Source organism: Castor canadensis, chromosome 16 (genome assembly GCF_047511655.1).
Source record: "Castor canadensis chromosome 16, mCasCan1.hap1v2, whole genome shotgun sequence".
Lineage (NCBI taxonomy): Eukaryota > Metazoa > Chordata > Mammalia > Rodentia > Castoridae > Castor > Castor canadensis.
The window spans coordinates 15,133,157-15,150,123 of NC_133401.1; the positions used below are offsets into that span (position 1 = coordinate 15,133,157).

The 16,967-nt window shown below is 54.7% G+C and overlaps 1 protein-coding gene and 1 long non-coding RNA gene across 2 annotated transcripts in view; one reads left to right on the forward strand and one right to left on the reverse strand.

Moving 5' to 3' along the window:
* Positions 1 to 1,967: 1,967 nt before the first annotated feature.
* Positions 1,968 to 14,404, reverse strand: Kcnn4 (potassium calcium-activated channel subfamily N member 4). The gene is made up of 9 exons (XM_020172085.2): positions 14,056 to 14,404; positions 10,772 to 10,867; positions 9,244 to 9,662; positions 7,823 to 7,958; positions 5,963 to 6,073; positions 5,506 to 5,624; positions 5,175 to 5,244; positions 3,004 to 3,171; positions 1,968 to 2,680 (listed from the first exon to the last, which is right to left on the reverse strand). Exons 1-8 carry the CDS (start codon positions 14,212 to 14,214, stop codon positions 3,007 to 3,009), a joined length of 1,275 nt encoding a protein of 424 aa, XP_020027674.1. The 5' UTR covers positions 14,215 to 14,404; the 3' UTR covers positions 1,968 to 2,680; positions 3,004 to 3,006.
* Positions 14,405 to 16,080: 1,676 nt separating this feature from the next.
* Positions 16,081 to 16,967, forward strand: part of LOC141417970 (uncharacterized) — a 30,917-nt gene continuing 30,030 nt past the window's right edge. Inside the window, exon 1 of the long non-coding RNA XR_012442580.1 lies at positions 16,081 to 16,966. This is a non-coding gene — a long non-coding RNA (uncharacterized lncRNA). The remainder of the gene's footprint in view (position 16,967) is intronic.

Sequence of the window (16,967 nt, forward strand, 5' to 3'; positions counted from 1 at the left end):
CAGCTCCTGGCTCGGGGCCATCAGGAAGCATTGATATGGTGAGGCGGTGCAGATCTGCTGGAATGGGGGCATCAAGACCTAAGCCCCACCAAGAAAGAATGGTGGTGGATAGCCTGGGGCAGACCCAGTTTATTCTGGAACACGGGGTCTCTTCTGTGTCCTCCTGGTTTCTTAGTCAAAAACCCCTTCTAACTGAATTTCTGGCCGCCCTAGTATTTGGTGTATTCCTTTGGTGACATTCACTGAGGCCTTATGTCTTCCAGACCGTTGGCATAGAAGAGAAGATACAATAGTATCTTCTCTGGGAAGACTGGGACTGGGAGTGGTAGTGCACACCTGTAATCCCAGCACTCAGGCAGAGGCAGAAGGATAGTGAGTTTGGGTTACATAGCAAGGCACTGTCTCAAAACAAAAAGCCCCAGTGACGAACAAAAATGAAAATACAGTATGATGACCTTTAAGTGTCTGAAAGGAGGCCAGTTGGCCAAGTGATGTGTCTCTGAATCCAGGCCTGCCCGTGTTTCCTCTCTCTCTAGCCCAGGCTGGCCTAGAACTGATTCTCCTGCCTCAGCCTCCCAAGTGCTGGGATTATAGGTGTGTGCAGCTGGGCCCAGCTTCCCCCACCTCTTTGCTATGGCTTTGGGCAGGTTCTTGAATCTTCCTGTGACTCAGTTTCCTCATCTGTAAAACCAGACCACTGTGCCCACTTTGCCTCCTTTTGTGAGAACGTTTGTATAAAGGGCTCAGCATGGTGCTTAAGCCTACTAAATAGTATTGTGACAGGGACAGGTTACCAGATAGGGCCTCCTGGAGGAGGAAACATCCAAGCTGAGGCCTTTTTTGTGGCAGTGAGGGTTGAACTTAGGGCCTCATGTATGCCAAGTAAGTGCTCTACCATTTGAGCCACACACAGCCTTTTATGTTTTTATTTATTTTTTTTGAGACAAGTCTTATTAACTTTTCCTAGGCTAGCCTCAACCCCTGATCCTCCTGCCTCCACCTCCCGAGTAACTGGGATTGCAAGAGGGCATCACCACACCTGGATGAGGCCTCTTCCTGTAGGTTAAGGAAAATAGTCCCAGCAGAAGGGGATTAGCAGATTTGGCTTCACCACTAGAAGGGTGTCTTACAGGGAATGGTATCAAGGTATCTTTGGAGGGCTCCCTAGTTCCTTCCTGCAGCCCTGCCTTGACTTCTTAGGTGGGCTAGTATCCAGAGGAAGGGCAGTGGGTGGTAGTGGCCTGATTTAGCTCTCAGGGCTAAGGGCTGAAGCTGGCTGAGGGCTTTTAGGGAAATCCAAAGATAGCTGTGCAAAGGAGGATGACTCCTAGCCTGGGCTTCCCCTTCAAGTGGGGAAGCGAGTGTGAATCAGCCCCTCCAGCTGGAATGAAGCCCTGTGGGAAGTCAGGCCTGGGTTCGAGGCCCAAGGCCAGCTGGCTGACTCACCTAGGGCAGGGCAGGGAGGGTGGAGGGCTCCACAGGCCGCCTGTGACTCTGGGCTCTGCGGCCCGGATGCTAGCTTCCTGGCTGAGGCCATGGGCCAGGTGGGACTGCTCTTGACCCTCAGTTTCTGTGTCTGTGCAGTGGGAAGGGAGAGGCAGGGAGCACACAGCTGGGCACATAGCCGGGACTCTGTGATTTGCTGACCCTTCCTTTCCTCTCTGAGGCCAAGCCTGGGTGTGGAGGGCAATTTGCACTAGCTTCTTGACGGGCGAGCTGTCACCCAGGGCCTGGTGAGGCATGCATAGATGGGGAACCAGTGAGGAAGGACGGCCACGCATTGTGTGTGACAGTCAGAAGCGGTACTAAAAATGATCCTCTCTCCTAACTAAGTTCCTGACCTTCTGTGCCGTTCTTTGTTGCAGTCTTTGCAGCCCTTCTGGTGGGGAGGCAGCCCCTTTTACAGGTGAAGAGGTACAAATACTGGCCTTAAGTCACACAGCAAGGAGATGGCAGATCAGGATTTGGATCCCCATTTGTTTGAATCCAAAGTGCTTGCGTTTATCCTCAGACCTAGCAAGAGGGTGGTTGGGGACCCCTCAGCCTATAGAACTGAGAAGGGCCCTTCAAGGAGGCCTCTTTTACAAACGGGGAAACTGAGGTTCAGACAGGTGAGGGCCTTCCACTGGCAGCTTGGAGTGTGTAGAAAGAAGCAGTAACTTCTGGCTTTGTTGAGCATTTATTACAAAGTACAAGAGCAGAGACTGGTGTGAGCCACCCCCATCCCCCACGCCCCTCGCCACCGTCTCCGCAGCTCTGGGAAAATGCCGTCCTCCCGGCTGCCCACCAGGGGCCGCTGCCTCCCGCTCAGCCCGGTTCCTTCAGCTCGGCCGTCCCGCGGCGACTGAAGCGTCCGGGGCCCCAGGCCCCGCCCCCACCTCCCCCGCACCCAGGGGCCCGGCCGGCACCTTCACTTCCACCCGAAGCCAGGGGTCCTCTATAGCAGCACAGTGGGAAGGCTTCGGAGGAGGGTATGCGGAGTGGTGACCGTGTTTCCGTTTGGGGCCTCTGGAGGTCTCAGGCATCCCCTGTTAGTCAGTGTCCCCTCTGGGCTGCCCAGGGGATGTCCCCTTTGGTCCTCACACCTGGAGGTGTTTTATCCACGGGGCTGGGGCAGGAGTTGCCAAGGGACGGTCTTGACTGCCATCCTGGGGCCGGTGGGCTGATTCCTCCATGGGTCCTGGGAGACAAAGATGGGGTGACAAGTGGGCCAGAAGCAGAGGGACAGGCAGAGCCACTGCAGGGTGGGAGGAAGAGGGCAGTGTGCCCGGGAACAAGAGTCCAGACTGCAGGTGGGCAGTGGGACAGGCACAGGATGCATGGAGCTGGGGACAGGCAGGAGTGGACAGAGGCCAAGCAAAGAGGAATCGGGCATGGAGGGTCAGGGAAGAGCACCCTGAACTCAGTCCTTTCCTCTTGGCAGAGCCCAAGCCCGAGAGAAAGGGTGGCCTTGTTTTCAGGCCTTCCTCCAGTGGCTCTTCCTGCCCTGTCCCACCCCCTCACCGGCTACGTGGCCTCCGAGCTGGGTTCTGGGAGCTGCTGTGGCCCCAGGGCGGTGCTCAGCAACTCGGTCAGGGTGTCCAGCTTCCCTGCCAGAGCGTCCATCCGCTTCTCCAGGGCCCGGTGGGAGCTGCTCAGCCCCAGCTGCAGGTCACACAGGGTCATGTGCATCTGGGGGAAAGGAGGGGGTCAACGGAGGGCAGGCAGCACCCCCCAGCAGGCAGAACCCGCCCTCACTGGCCTGGAGGATTGTGCTTAACCTTGACTGTTACCTTTCTTGTTCCATTGGTTGTTTTTTTTTTCTGGCAGTGGGGCTTGAACTTAAGACTTATACCTTGAGCCACTCCACCGGCCCATTTTTTTGATGGTTTTTTTTATAGGCGGACCTATAATGCTAGTTATTCAGGAGGCAGAGATCAGGAGGATTGCAGTTCGAAGCCAGCCCGGGCAAATAGTTCTTGAGACCCTATCTCAAAAAACCCTCTACAAAACTAGGGCTGGTGGAGTGGCTCAAGGTGAAGGCCTGAATTCAAGCCCCAGTACTGAGAAAAAAGAAAGAAAGAAAGAAAGAAAAAAAAGCTATGGGGAGGCCGGGTGTGGCAGCACATATCTGTAATCCCAGCATGTAGGATTACTGTTGAAGCAGTAGGATTGTGAGTTTCTAGGCCTGCCTGGGCAACATAGGGAGACCCTGTCTCAAAAAAAAAAAAAAGAAAAAAAGAAAGAAACAAAGAAATGAAAATAAACTAGACAAAAAAGTCATGTAGGGTGGGAATACGGTGCTGTACATTACAGCTGAGAAAAGTGAGGCGTTGAGCGTTAGTGTTGTGCTCAGAGCAGCACCTAGAATAGAGCTGGGAATTTAATCGGTGCTCATTAAATGTTTGTAGGCTTGATACTTGACTTCAAAACCAGAGAGCCTGTGCTACAATTGCAAGTGGATTCACAGCATGAGCCTTGAGGGTTTACCAGTGTTTGATGGCAATTTATCTATCTATCTGTCTGTCTACCTATCTGTTTGCAGTACTGGGGACTGAACCAGAGCCTTGAGCTTGCTGCGTAAGTGCTCTGCCACTAAAACCACGTTCTTGGTCCTTTGTAGTTTTTCACAGTCTTGAATTTTTGCCTAGAGCTAACTTCAGACCTTGGTCCTCCCAACTCTGCCTCCCATGTAGCTGACATTACAGATGTGCACTACCACACCCAGCTTATTTTTGAGATAGGGTCTTGCTAACTTTAGCCTGGGCTGGCCTCCCACCTCCTGTCTCCTCTTCCCCAGTTGCCCTGTCTATGGGAATTCTTGAATTCTGTGTTTGAACTTCAATAATCTTTAGAAATAAAGATTATTTATTTCTCACGCCAGGGTGCCAGTGACTCACGCCTATAATCCTAGCTACTTAGCAGGCAGAGATTAGGAGGATCCTGGTTCAAAGCCAGCCTTGGCAAGTAGTTCTTGAGATCCTATCTTGAAAATACCCATCACAAAAAAGGGCTGATGGAGTGGCTCAAGGTGTAGGCCCTGAGTTCAAGCCCCAGTACTGAAAAAATAATAATAATAATAATTTTAAAAAGCCGTCAATTCTGGTCAGTCTGAGCTACCACCTCCTCACTGAGACCTGCCATGGAGTTTGCAGACCCTAGCACTGGTGCCAAAGGCCACTGTTTGAGTTGTCATGGACTAAAGAGAAAAAGTAAAGGCCACCATGTAAAGAGGTGAGCCAGACCAAGAGGCGTGATGTCACTGTCACCAGTGGAATTGAGTGGTTGCAAAGGAAGAAGGGCGGGGCCCCCCACCTTTGGCCCTGGGCACCCCCTTTCCAACAGCAGCACAGATTGCGTTTTCCTGAAACAATGGCCCCTGTCTTCGAGTCAGCGTCATTAAGCTGAATTTTATGGGTTTGCCATCTATGTTTAAACTTGGTTTGTAAATTTGCTTTGGTTTTATTTGTCTAAGAGTCATAGTTGGAAGGAATTTTATATCCGTCCACATATAAGTAATAAAGATAATTTAAAGCCAAACATTGGCGTTCTTTGTCTGCTTTCTTTTTAAGTTTAGATCCACCTCATTCCTTCCCTCCTTCGTTCTACTGTCACCCCTTCCCACGCACACAGGACACCAGGACCTGCAGCCCCAGCCCACCCTCTCCCAGCCCTCCTCCCAGGGACTCTGGCACCTTGGAGATGTCCACCATGGAGTTCACTTGCTCCCGGAGTTTTCGGTGTTTTAGCCGCACCTGGCGGAACCTGTTGGGGGAAGAGCAAGGGTCAGTCCTACACCCAGGTCCCTAGTTGGGGACATGGCTCAGGGATGAGGGGAATAGAGACCAACATGGACACAGCACAGAGCCCGGGGGGCGGGGGATGAGGCCCCGGCCCCAGGAATCCAGGGTCACAGACATAGAGTCACGGTCAGATCCACGTGGCTTTGGTCTAGCGAGACAGGCACAAGTATGCACACACACAGCCATGCAGAGGGGTGATGCGGACACACAGAGCAGCCCTCACGCATGGATGGCGGCCAGCAGCTTGCGCTGATGCCTGCGGGCGGCTCGGGAGTCCTTCCTTCGAGTGTGCTTGTAGTACATCCAGGCCTCCTGCAGCAGCCGTGCAGCTGACTCCTTCATCTGGCAGCGGGTGGCACAGTGTCAGTGGAAATGATCCCAAGGGCTCTGGGACAGGGGACTGGGGAGGGACAGGGGGCCTTGCTTTTTTTTTTTTTTCTTTGCAGTACTGGGGTTTGAACCCAGGGCTTCCTGCTTGCTAGGCAGGTGCTCTACCACTTGAGCCATGCCTCCAGTCCTTTTTGCTTTAGTAATTTTTCTAATACGGTCTCACACTTTTTGCCCAGGGCTGGCCTTGGACTGAGATCCTCCTACCTCTGCCTCTCGACTAGTTGAGGTTACAGGCATGCACTACCTGGCTCTTGAAGTGGAGGTGTGCTCTGGTGCTTGGGGAAATGTACCTCTTTGGCGTAGTGGATGTCCATCATGAAGTTGTGCACATGCTTCTCTGCCTTGTTAAACTCCAGTTTCCGGGCCACCACAGCCACCAGCAGGGCTGTACAGCAAACCCCCTGTGGGCACAGCAGGCACTGTGGCATGAGGTATGGGAATCTGGCGGCCAGCCAGGTCCTACCCCGAGTTCACAGACAAGCAACTGTCAGAGTGGGTGGTGGGAGCCAGGATCAGAAGGCACAAACGCTTGGGCCTGAATCCTGTATGCGATTACCAGAACAGCCTCTCATTAAGGAAATGATTTTTTTGGGGGGAGGCTGGCTGGGGTGCAGGGGCAGACCTCTGGCTTCCACGGGGTCCCCCTTCTCTATCCTTCTCCACATCCTGCTCTAGCTCGGTCTTTCCTTTATCTTATTCTTTGGTGCTGGGGATTGAACCCAGCACATGGTAGACCAGGGCTCTACCACTTGAGTCACACTCCCAGCCCTTTTGTTTGTCTTTTTGTTATTTTTATTTATCTGTTTATTGTGGTACTGGGTTTGAACTCAGGGCCTACACCTTGAGTCACTCCACCAGCCCTTTTTTTTTGTGATGGTTTTTTTTAAGATAGAGTCTCACAAGCTTTTGCCCAGGCTGGCTTCCAACCGTGATCCTCCTGGTCTCTGCTTCCTGAGTAGCTAGGGTTACAGGTGTAAGCCAGCAGCTTTTTAAATCTTTTTCGGTAGTATGGGGGTTTGAACTCAAGGCCTTGTGCTTGCTAGGCAGGCACTCTACCACTTCAGCCACTTCGCAAGCTTATTTTGTTTTTGTAACAGTGTCTCACTAACTTTGCCCGATTGATTCGGAACTCATGCTTCTCCTGCCTCCACCTTTCAAATTACTGGGATTATGGGTGTGCACCACCACACCCTGGTAGGAATCCGATCTTGTGGGGAGGTGAAGGCCAAACCATTGGGAACTGGGCTGGGTGGGCAGAACCAGATGGCTGTGTCTGCAGCAGGGAGAAGGTGGGTGTCTGGATTCAAAAGGAGGCTGAATCTGGGGAGGGGCCTTGAGTTGGGCTGGGGAGCCTCTTCCTCGAGGCACAGACCCAGATGTGGGGGGCGGTTATGGTCACAGTGTCCCCAGCCCCACTTATTGAGCACTTCCTAGGCTTCTTGTTAGAAGCTTTTTTGTGGCTCCATTCATTTAGGTTTCTGCAAACCCACGAGGAGGATACTAGGGTTGGCACCCCATTTTACAGATGAGCAAATTGAGGCCCAGAGAGAATTTGCAGCTTGCCTAAGCCTCCCAGCTGGGAAGAGGCAGATGCAGGATTTGAAGCACGGAGTCTGGCCCCCAAGGCATGCTCCTGGACCCTCAGGGAAGACTGGATTCCTGGGCTCTCGAAGAAAAGAAATGGGTCTGCAAAATCAGGGGCCAGGGTCCCTGAGTACCCTAGGCTCTGGAGAGACCAAGGACTGAAAGGCAGATTCCTTGATCTGAAAAGAAAACAGGAGCTGGTGAGTCATGCCTGTAATCCTGGCTATTCAGGAGGCAGAAACAGGAGGATCATGAGTTCAAGACCAGTCTGGGCGAAGTTACCAAGATCCTATCTCAAAAACAAAATACAAATACAAACAAACAAGCAAAAGGACTGGGGGGGCGTGGTCCAAATGGTAAAGCACTTGCCTAGCAAGTAGGAGGCCCTGAGTTCAATCCCCAGTGTGGAAAAAAAGAGGAAGGAAGGGAGGGGCTCTGGATGTCTTGGTCCTGAAGAGGGAATGAGGCTGTGTGGGGTGCAGACACCCAAGTTTCTCAGGCAGTATCCCTGCCTGTGTGAGGACAACAGTTCAGGATGGGGCAGGGCCCCTGGCAGCTGCACTTACCATGACTCCTGTGCAGAGACACACGATCTTGCCCCAGATGGTGCCTGGCACCACGTCCCCATAGCCGATGGTCAGGAACGTAATGGGGATAAGCCACAGCGTGTCTGAAAGGTGCCCGGTGGCGTTCACAGCCTGCCTATGGGCAAGGGTAGGTTAGTTCTGAAACCCGCCCTGGAGGTGTCCAAGATGCTTGGGGCCCCCCTCCTCCCCTCTCCTCCCCTCCCTTCCTCAGCCACAATTTTACTGAACAGAAAGCCAGAGAGTTCTGGGCTTTGGAGAACCTGCCTGGCCTCTTGTCTGCTGTGTGGCCTGGCCAAGATGCTCAGCCACTCAGCTATGGGATTCAAATCCAGGTCAGGCCAGTTCCAAGGAGCCTTCAAAGTGAAGGAGCACAAAAGAACCGAATTGCCAGGGACACTGATTTTTGAGACGGGAGTCTCCTAACATAGCTCCGGCTGACCTGGAACTCACTGTGCTGGACTCTGACAACTCATAATCCTCCTGTCTCAGCCTCCCAAGTGTTGGGATTACAGAAGTGTACCACCATGCCTGGCAAGATGGTGGGATCTGACACTCATTTTACAGAGGAGGAAACTGAGGCTCAGGCAGGAACCATCTAAAGCCAGATCTTGTCAGTTCTCCACCTTCCTTCCAGAATCCTTTGCTTGCCAGATACACTAAACCAGAGGGTCTCAAAGTGGCCAGCGAGGGCTCCTGTAAACAGATGGCTGGACACCCGCCCTCTAGAGTTCTAGACTCGGTAGGTGTGGGCGGGGCCTCCTAAGAATCTGCTTTGCTGGCTTTGGTACTACACTTTGAGAACCACTGGCTAAAATGACTCCCAACATTTTCTCTGTAAAAGAGAAATTGAGGCTCAGGGTTCCCAGGCAATAGCCTGGGAGGGAGAAAAATTCCCTGCAAGGGGGTTTTCTCCTGAGTAGCACCAAGTCACCTCCTTTCCTGGGTCACATCACAGCAAGCACCTCTGTGCTAATTTGGTGGCACTGGGTTTTTGAACTCGAGGCCTACTTCTTGCTAGGCAGGAGTTCCACCACTCGAGTCACGCGCCCGGCCTCTGTCCCCTTCCTCCAAGGAAGATGCAGCCCTTAGCCAGGTCCCAGAGCCTGGGCAAGATGCACTGAAACCTGAGGCCGGAGCAGTCCGGAAGCCAGCCGGGTGGGGCTTCCTAGGGTCTGTGTGCGTCTGTGGAGACCCAAGGCAGTGAGCAGTGAGCGAGCGGAGGACTGGCTGGGGCCGGCCAGTTGGTTCCTCCAACCGCCGCTGCAGAAGGGTGTGGGCTAAATCCCAGCCAAAAAGAGATGGAAAGTGTGAGCCTTTTCCGTTGTTGCGCACAACTTGCGCCACGGTACAGGGCGACCTCGGCGGTCTGTGGCTCCCTCCCGGTTGCCCAGGCTCCTCACCTCTCGGCCACCGACAGCACCCAGGCTGTGGTGAGCCAGAGGCCAAGCGTGAGGCCAAGCAGCAGGCGACCCGGGTGCGTGTTCATGTACAGCTTGGCCACGAACCAGTGGCGGAAGCGGACCTGGTTGAGAGCCCCGATGCTGCGATAGGACGCGTTGAGCAGGACCCCGCTCCGCAGCAGCACCGCGCGGGGCACCAGGTAGAGACGCAGCAGCATGGCCAGCGACAGCAGGGCTTCCCCCTCGCCCAGGAAGCCCGGCCAGGTCTGCGCCGCGGTCCTCACGCCTGGCGCGCACCGCGGGCTCCGCACCGGGGCGGGGTGCAGCCCGCACACCGCCAGCTCCAGCAAGATCTGCGCCGCCTGCCGCCGGGTCAGCGCCACGCGCCAGTCCCGGAGCCCGTTGTCGGTCATGAACAGCTGCCGGGAAGGGGGTGGGGGTCAGGTGCAGGTCACGATCGGCGCGCCCCGCCTGCGCCCCGAGATAAGATGGGGTGCCCGCCCGGCCCTGGAGCGAGAGAGATAGCGCTGGGCGTGGGGCTGGGGAGTCCGGGGGAAGGAATGGGGCGGACCCCAGGAAGACATCACTCCACCTTCTCCTCCTCCTCTCCTAGTTTCTACCCACTGCCAGAACTGCAGTCCGTGAACACTAATGAGCACCTACTGTGTGCCCGCATCTACTGTGTGCTCAGCCACGTTCCATAGTGAACAAGGCAGACAGAAAACCTCTGCCTCCCTGGGGCTTATATTCCCATCCTGGCTGCCTCTCCTACTCCCGATTCTGGGGACACCTAAGTGTCATAGTGAGGTCATTAGCAGTAACATAGCCAACATTTGCAGGGAACTTTGGATGGGCCAGGACTTCTTTCTGCATGATCTGTTGTAACTAACCAATGCTTACAACACAGTGAGATGGGCGTTATGACCACCTCGTTTCACAGATATGGAAACTGAGGCCCAGGCTACTCACTGCTCTGCTATTGAGAGTGTCTCATGTGCCAGGCTCTGCCTGGGGTGCTACCATTCATAACCATTCCATATAGCAAGTTATGGAGGAGAGGGGAGGGGACAGGACTGGGGGAGACCAGGCAGATGATGTGTCTGGGTGAGAACACAGGTGGGGCTGGGTAAGGAGAGTTTCTGGGTCCGAGGGAAGTACTGGCAGAGACAGGGAGGTCAGAAGTGGACAGGGATGTGTGGACACAAGGTTGGAGAGCAAGGATCTGGGAGGCTGAGCTTGGAGAGAGGCTGCCTGAGGACATGTGGGCACAGAGCTGCAAGGGAGGGAGAAGGGCGGGAACGCTCAGCATCCCTGAGTGTACAAGAGGGAGACTGAGGGCTGCCCCCAGGAGTTGCTATGTGCTTGTCTATCTGCCTGCCTGTCTGTGGCTTGTTCCATCCCTGTGGGCAAGGGTGTGACTGCATCTCAGGATAGAGGACCCTTATATTCAGAGCCGGAGGAGAGGGAGGTGGAACTCTGGGCCGACAGGGCGCCTAGGGCTTGCGGATCAAGGTCATGGCTGCCTTACCTGGACCTCTTTGGCGTGGAAGGCCACAATGAGACACAGGAGCAGCATGGTGGAAAGGCTGATCAGGCACTTAACCAGGAGCAGGTAGAAGACCCACTGCGGGAGAAAGACAGTGAGGACTCAGCTTTCCAGCTTCCAGTCCCCTCTCCCTTCTTCCAGAACCCCCATCCCTTCTCTATCTGCACATCCAAGCCATCAGGTTCCCAACTGGACAGCCCTGTCCCCAAGCTCTGTGTCCACCCTTCTTCTCATCTCTTCCTCCTGGACCTCTCTGAAGAGAGGTCTTGAAACTCACATTCCTTCCTAGTCTCTTGTCCTCTCCCCATGAAAAATGGCTCCTCAGTTACGTGTTTGAGGAGTGCCTGGTGAAAGAGGCCTGGCCTCTAGAGTGCACCCCCTCCTCTTCTCTTCCCACCCACTGATTCTGCTCTAGAAACAACTGGCATTTTCCCCCACCCATTCCAGAAGAGCCTAGAAACTACCATTCAATTCCCTAAGAACTGAGCAATGCCCTTCCCTGTCCCCATCCTGGGGACTGTATCTCTAAGACCCCAGCCCCAGCTCTGAGAGGGCCCCCAAGGTCTGCCCCACTGCGACTCCTCCTACCTCCCCCTCCTCCCATCTCTCTTGGCTTTAAGCCTGGGGCAGATCTGGCCGGATGCACAGGGCCTCCAGAAACTGCTAGACTTTTTTTTTTTTTTTCCTCTCTTTGTGTAGCAATACCTTGGAGGAATAGATTTTGAGGGCACTGGGATTGCTGACTTCCCTAAAGTGGAGGGCTTTGGTCCCTGTCTGGGGGATATTGTCAAGGAGAGGGGCACCTGTGTTCCCACCTAGAGCCCTGCACCTGTTTCTTCTAACGGCTTCCAGCTCCCCTGGCTGGGCCCCAGCCAGGGCCCTGCCTGTGAACTGGGGAAAGAGGGCCAGTTTCCTGTCCCAGGGGGGCCTCCCCCCGCCCCTCCCTGAACAATACTGCTGTTGTCCCCAGCCCTCCCCACCCCCTTCATCCTCCTTGGCTCCTTGGTTCCTCTCTCCCTTCAGTTGGTCTCAACCCCCATCCCATTAGACATCAGCCTCTAACTATTCTTCTTCCACTGGGACTGTCTACAGTTGGACCAGTACTCTGAGGGTAGTTTCTCTCTCTCTCTCTCTCTCTCTCTCTCTCTCTCTCTCTCTCTCTGTATTTTACAGAGTCTTACTATGTACCCCACAGGCTGCCTGGGGTACACAGTGAGATCCTCCTTCTTCTGCCTCCACCTCTCCATATGCTAGGATTGGGATTACAAGCATGTGCTACCATACCCAGCTGAGTGACTCTGTTTCTATTGGCCTTTCTACCTCTCTGTGTGTCTCACTAAGAGATTTCTCAGTTGCTCTAGAGTCCTTTCATCTGTCTTTGTGGCTGCACCCCTCCGTCCCTTACTGCATCTTTGTCTCTGTCTCTCCATCTTCTCTCTGTGTATCTCTACCTCCCTGTGTCTCTGTCTCTCTGAACTCCTCCCTATCCACCCCCCTGCAATCATATCTCTATCTTGTTCACCTGTCTTCCCCAGGATTTGGCATCTGCTCCTCCTGTGACCCCTCCCCCTGGAGAGTAGGTGCCAGTCTGGGTCCTTGCAAAATGAGCCTGTTAGATTGAGATGGGGGAGTGACTCAAGCGGCTGAGAGCTTGCCTAGCATGCACGAAGCCCTGGGTTCAATCCCTAGCCCTGCAAAAATTTAAAAAAGGAGCTGAGCAGGCCCCTGATGGCCATGTATTTGCACAAACCCCACCCCCAGTTTACAGATGGGGAAACTGAGGCTTGGAGAGCTGCAGAAGCTTCCTCAATGATGGAGATAGTGGTCAGGCAGGTGGTGCAAGGAAGAACTCAGAGTAAGAAGGGGAGGAAGGGCCTCCTTGTCTCTTCTCATCTGCCAGAGCCACCACGTCCCCCCCTCTGCTGCCGGGCGAGGAGCTGGAGCGTGGGAGCGCAGGGCAGGCCCGGCCATGTTTCCTGTTGGCATGGCCTTCAGGGGCCCCACCCCCTTTGTGCCGCTGCCCTCTCCTTAGCTGCCCAGCCAGAGGAAGCTGGCCTGCCTTGACCCTCTGTGTGGCTGCTGGTAACTTCAGAGCTGCCACCTCGCCTGTTCCCAGTACCAGGACTAAGCTTCAGACCCCCAGAATCTTTCCTTCCAACCTTCAGCTGGGCCCCAGGCCCCCAGCCCGATACCACGACCCTTAACCCAGACAGGTTTCCAGCCCTCCTTTCCTGTTGATTAAGTCTGCCCCCACAAGTCACCAATCCACCCCTTGTCCTCCATCTGTCCCTCACACTGCCCTGACAGGACTGGAATGTGCCAGTAACCTGCCAAGATTTATCCTGGTCCTAACTTGGGGTCTGACGATCCCCAAATCAGACATTTTCCCCAAACACTTTTTTTTTTTTCTTGGCAGCACTGGGGCTTGAACTCAGGGCCTACACTTTAAGCCCCTCCACCAGCCCTTTTATATGATGAGTTTTTTCGAGATAGGGTCTCTTGGAACTATTTGCCTGGACTGGTTTTGAACCATGATCCTCCTAATCTCTGCCTCCTAAGTATCTAGGATTAGGATTACAGGCATGAGCCATGGGCACTCAGCCTAAAGAATTTTTAAGCCTCCTTCTCCTTCAGACCTGGGAGTCAGGACCCCCAACTGCCTCCCCTGGGACCCAGGAGTCCAGGCTAGTTCAAATTTGCCTGTCCACTGTCTGCCGGCCAAAACAGCGTGTATTTTCTGTGGGGATTGAGCTTCTAAATGATGGTAATGGGGGGTAGCCGGGTGTTTCCATCCCTCCTCCCCCAGCCAGTTACTTCTGGGCTTTGCGCCTTGCAGCCTAGGAGCTGGGTAGATAAGGAGCAAGGAGCCACCGCCTGCTGGAAGACCTGAGTCTTTCTGCCTCCTTCACAACCCTGGCTACCAAGGCCTCTGACCTCCATGGGACTGGGACCTCCTGTGCTCTGGCTTGAACCTCTTGAAAGACCAGGACACTGTGACCTCTGCTCCCTTCCTCTGGCAGGGATGGCCCGTAGGGTCTACCCTCTCAGACTCAGAAGTCAGACACAGCCATCCTCCCTCTCTCAGACCTAGGGGTTCTGACCCGAGTCCTCTTTCCTCAGCTCAGACTCAAGAATCAAACTCCAGCCCTCCTCCTTCAGAACCAGAGATCCAGACTCAGCCTCCTCCCTCAGACCCCCTGGTCCAGGCTGCAGCCATCCTCCAGGGTCCCGCCTCACCTCCACTCCCCCGGGAGGGCTGCACTCACCTCGCACCCTCCAAACCACAGCATCTCCGCGTGCACCACCATCAGTCCGATGCCAAGCCCCGCCAGCAGCAGTGCCCAGCCGGCCAGCCACTTCTCCTGCTCCAGCAGGCGCTTTCTTCTCCTCAGGGCCCCCAGGCCAGTCACCAGCTCCCCGCCCATGGCCCCTGCGGTCTTGGGGCTCAGCCAGTTTCCTGCCCAGGGTCCCCCACCTCTCAGTACGCAAATGGCAGCCAGTTTGGCTTCCAGGCCGGTGGCCTGCTCCTGCTTACACTGGGGCTTTTGCTGGGAGGCACAGCGAGCCCTGTGCCCTCTAGGGAGTGGCAACGGCAGCAGGGCAGGGCAGGGAGGGGCGGGGAGGTCCCTGGGTAGGGGGAGGCTCCCCAACCCCCCTTCCCAGATGGGGGAGGGGCTGGGGTGTGTCTTGGGGCAGAGCAAGGAAGAGGCTTCCATCCACGTGGGTAAGGACACACAGTGACACACAATGTCTGTGACTACAACAGTCTGCACCTACACACCCCACACCCAGCCACCACAGGACACCCCATGGCCAGAGATGGACACTCACACACTCAGAGCACACAACACAACCTACACAGAATGACTCACGACTCCCGGCAAGCTCTGAAACCCACAGCCACACCCAGACACCACACACACATGGTGTGACACACGCCGGCACTTAGCAAGTCAGGCTGCATCCCGGGACACACGCCGCCACACACAGGCACAAGCATTACTTTTCAAATTGCCAGCGTATGCTCTGACACAGAGCCACAGCCAGACATCACACATACGGTGACACTTATTCCTGGCCACACAAACACAACACACCGTAGTACTGATACGGTGACACCCACAATGCACATATGCAAACAGGGTGCTCAGGGTGCTCCAAGTATGACACATCCACGAGTGACACCCGATACAAGCAAACACACAATATTTAGGGGCACAGCTATGGCAGCCTGTGATCACACAGTGGGTAGAAAAGTGACACACAGTATAAATCCAGGTGTGCCATGCGGTTCAAATTTGTGGTCAGAGAACGGCAGGGATGGATGAATTCAGAGCCTTTGGTATGCAAACAGTGTGTGCCCCAAATTAGACATTCTGGTCCACTCTGGCTTCACAAGGCACAGCCCAGGATGATGTCTCTGGTGGGGAGGGGCTGGGATTGGACCGACATGGACCCCAGCGCCCAAGTGCAGGACACTTATCACTCCTCCAAAAAGCCACACCTGAATATCACACACAATACTCACACACTGCACTCCAACATGCATGGCCACACAAGCACAGCACACGCAGGGTCATATACAAAGGCACGTTGACACGCTTCCCAAGACACACAGCTTTCATAAAAAGCACCGGTCACCTAAAGCAGCCATGACACCCCTGACAGAGCTCACACTCAGACTGTGCTCTTGGCGAAGAAGAGAGACAGTCAGGCCCTCCACTATGACATGGACACGTACCCTGACCAGAGACGCAGCGTGACACCACTGAGTGCTGCACAACGTCGCACACACAGGCCCACAAAGGCATGCAACGCACACCAACACACTGCGGTATACCGCATGTGACTCCCAGAGGGACACACGGTGAGGAAAGTGGATGACACACGGAAGCACAAAAGTGACACGTGGATCTGTCTGTGCACCGGGTATCCAGATGCACATCAAAACCCTCCCCCAGCGACACACAAGGACACACCAGTGTGGTAACACAAAGTACGTCTCACGGTGGCATCTGCTGATCTTGTGACACAGAGGGTAACCTCCTGGACCCCTCTCAGAGGACAGGCAGACATACCCTCGCCTCCTCCATGTGTTCTGTGTCATGCAGGACCACGGACCCGCCAACCACAGGGAAATGAGACACTTGCGGACAGACATGTCTGGCAACACACCGAGGCAGCCCACATGGACACACCCAAACACACCAAACCACACACACAGACACGCCTGGTGACAAAAACACAGCCCCTGGGGTGCCCTGCCCCACGGCACACGCACCATGCCCACTTGGTTGACACACAGAAGGAGAGGGATGGAGACACACCCGGGCCGGCACACCCAGACCGCACCCGTGTGTCCCCTGGAGAAAGTGTGGCCTCAGGGCGCTTTGCAGGCTGCAGCCCTGGTGTCTCTGCCCACTCCTAAGGCCTGGCCCCATCTCTCTACCTCTCTCCGCCCTCCTGGAGTCTCGGACTCCTTTCTCAGTGTCCCCTGCTCTTGAGGCCTCTGGGTTTGTCTTTCTGTTTCTCTCCCCATGGCTCCGTCTGTCTCTCCATCTCTGTCCAAGTACCTGGGTGTCTCTCGCCATTCCGCTGTCTTTCTCTGGCTCTCTGGATCCCTGTCTCTGACTCTCTTAGCCTCTCATGTCTCTGGGTTTCTCTGTCTCTGTCTTCATCCTTTCTCCTTCTGTTTTTCTGTTTTGTTCTCTCTCTGGGTTTTGTCTCCTGGCTTCTTATGTCCCTCTTGACCCTCTGTGTTTTTGAGTCTGTGTCTCTGTCTCTCTGTCTACTGTCTTTACAGCCTCATTCTCGCTGTCTCTGGGTTGTGGTCTGTCTCTGACTCTTGCTAAATTGGCATCTCCATCTCTACCCATGTCTCTGCTTCTGTCTCTCCTTGCCTTCAACTCTCTCTCTCTCTCACTCTCTCTCTCTCTGTCTCTCTCTGCCTCTCTGTTTCTCTCTGACTCAGTTTCTCTCTGTTGTTCACTGGTACAGCTTTGGACACTCTTATTCCAGTTCTACCCTAGTTCCATGGAAGCGCTGAGGGACAGAGATGCAGAGACTGTGACTGTCAGTCAGAGCCACAAAACAGCTCTGTGCCTCAGTTCCAGGCACAATGGAACAGAGAAGAACACAGAGGACGAGACAGACGATCAGAGAGACTTTGGGGATAAGG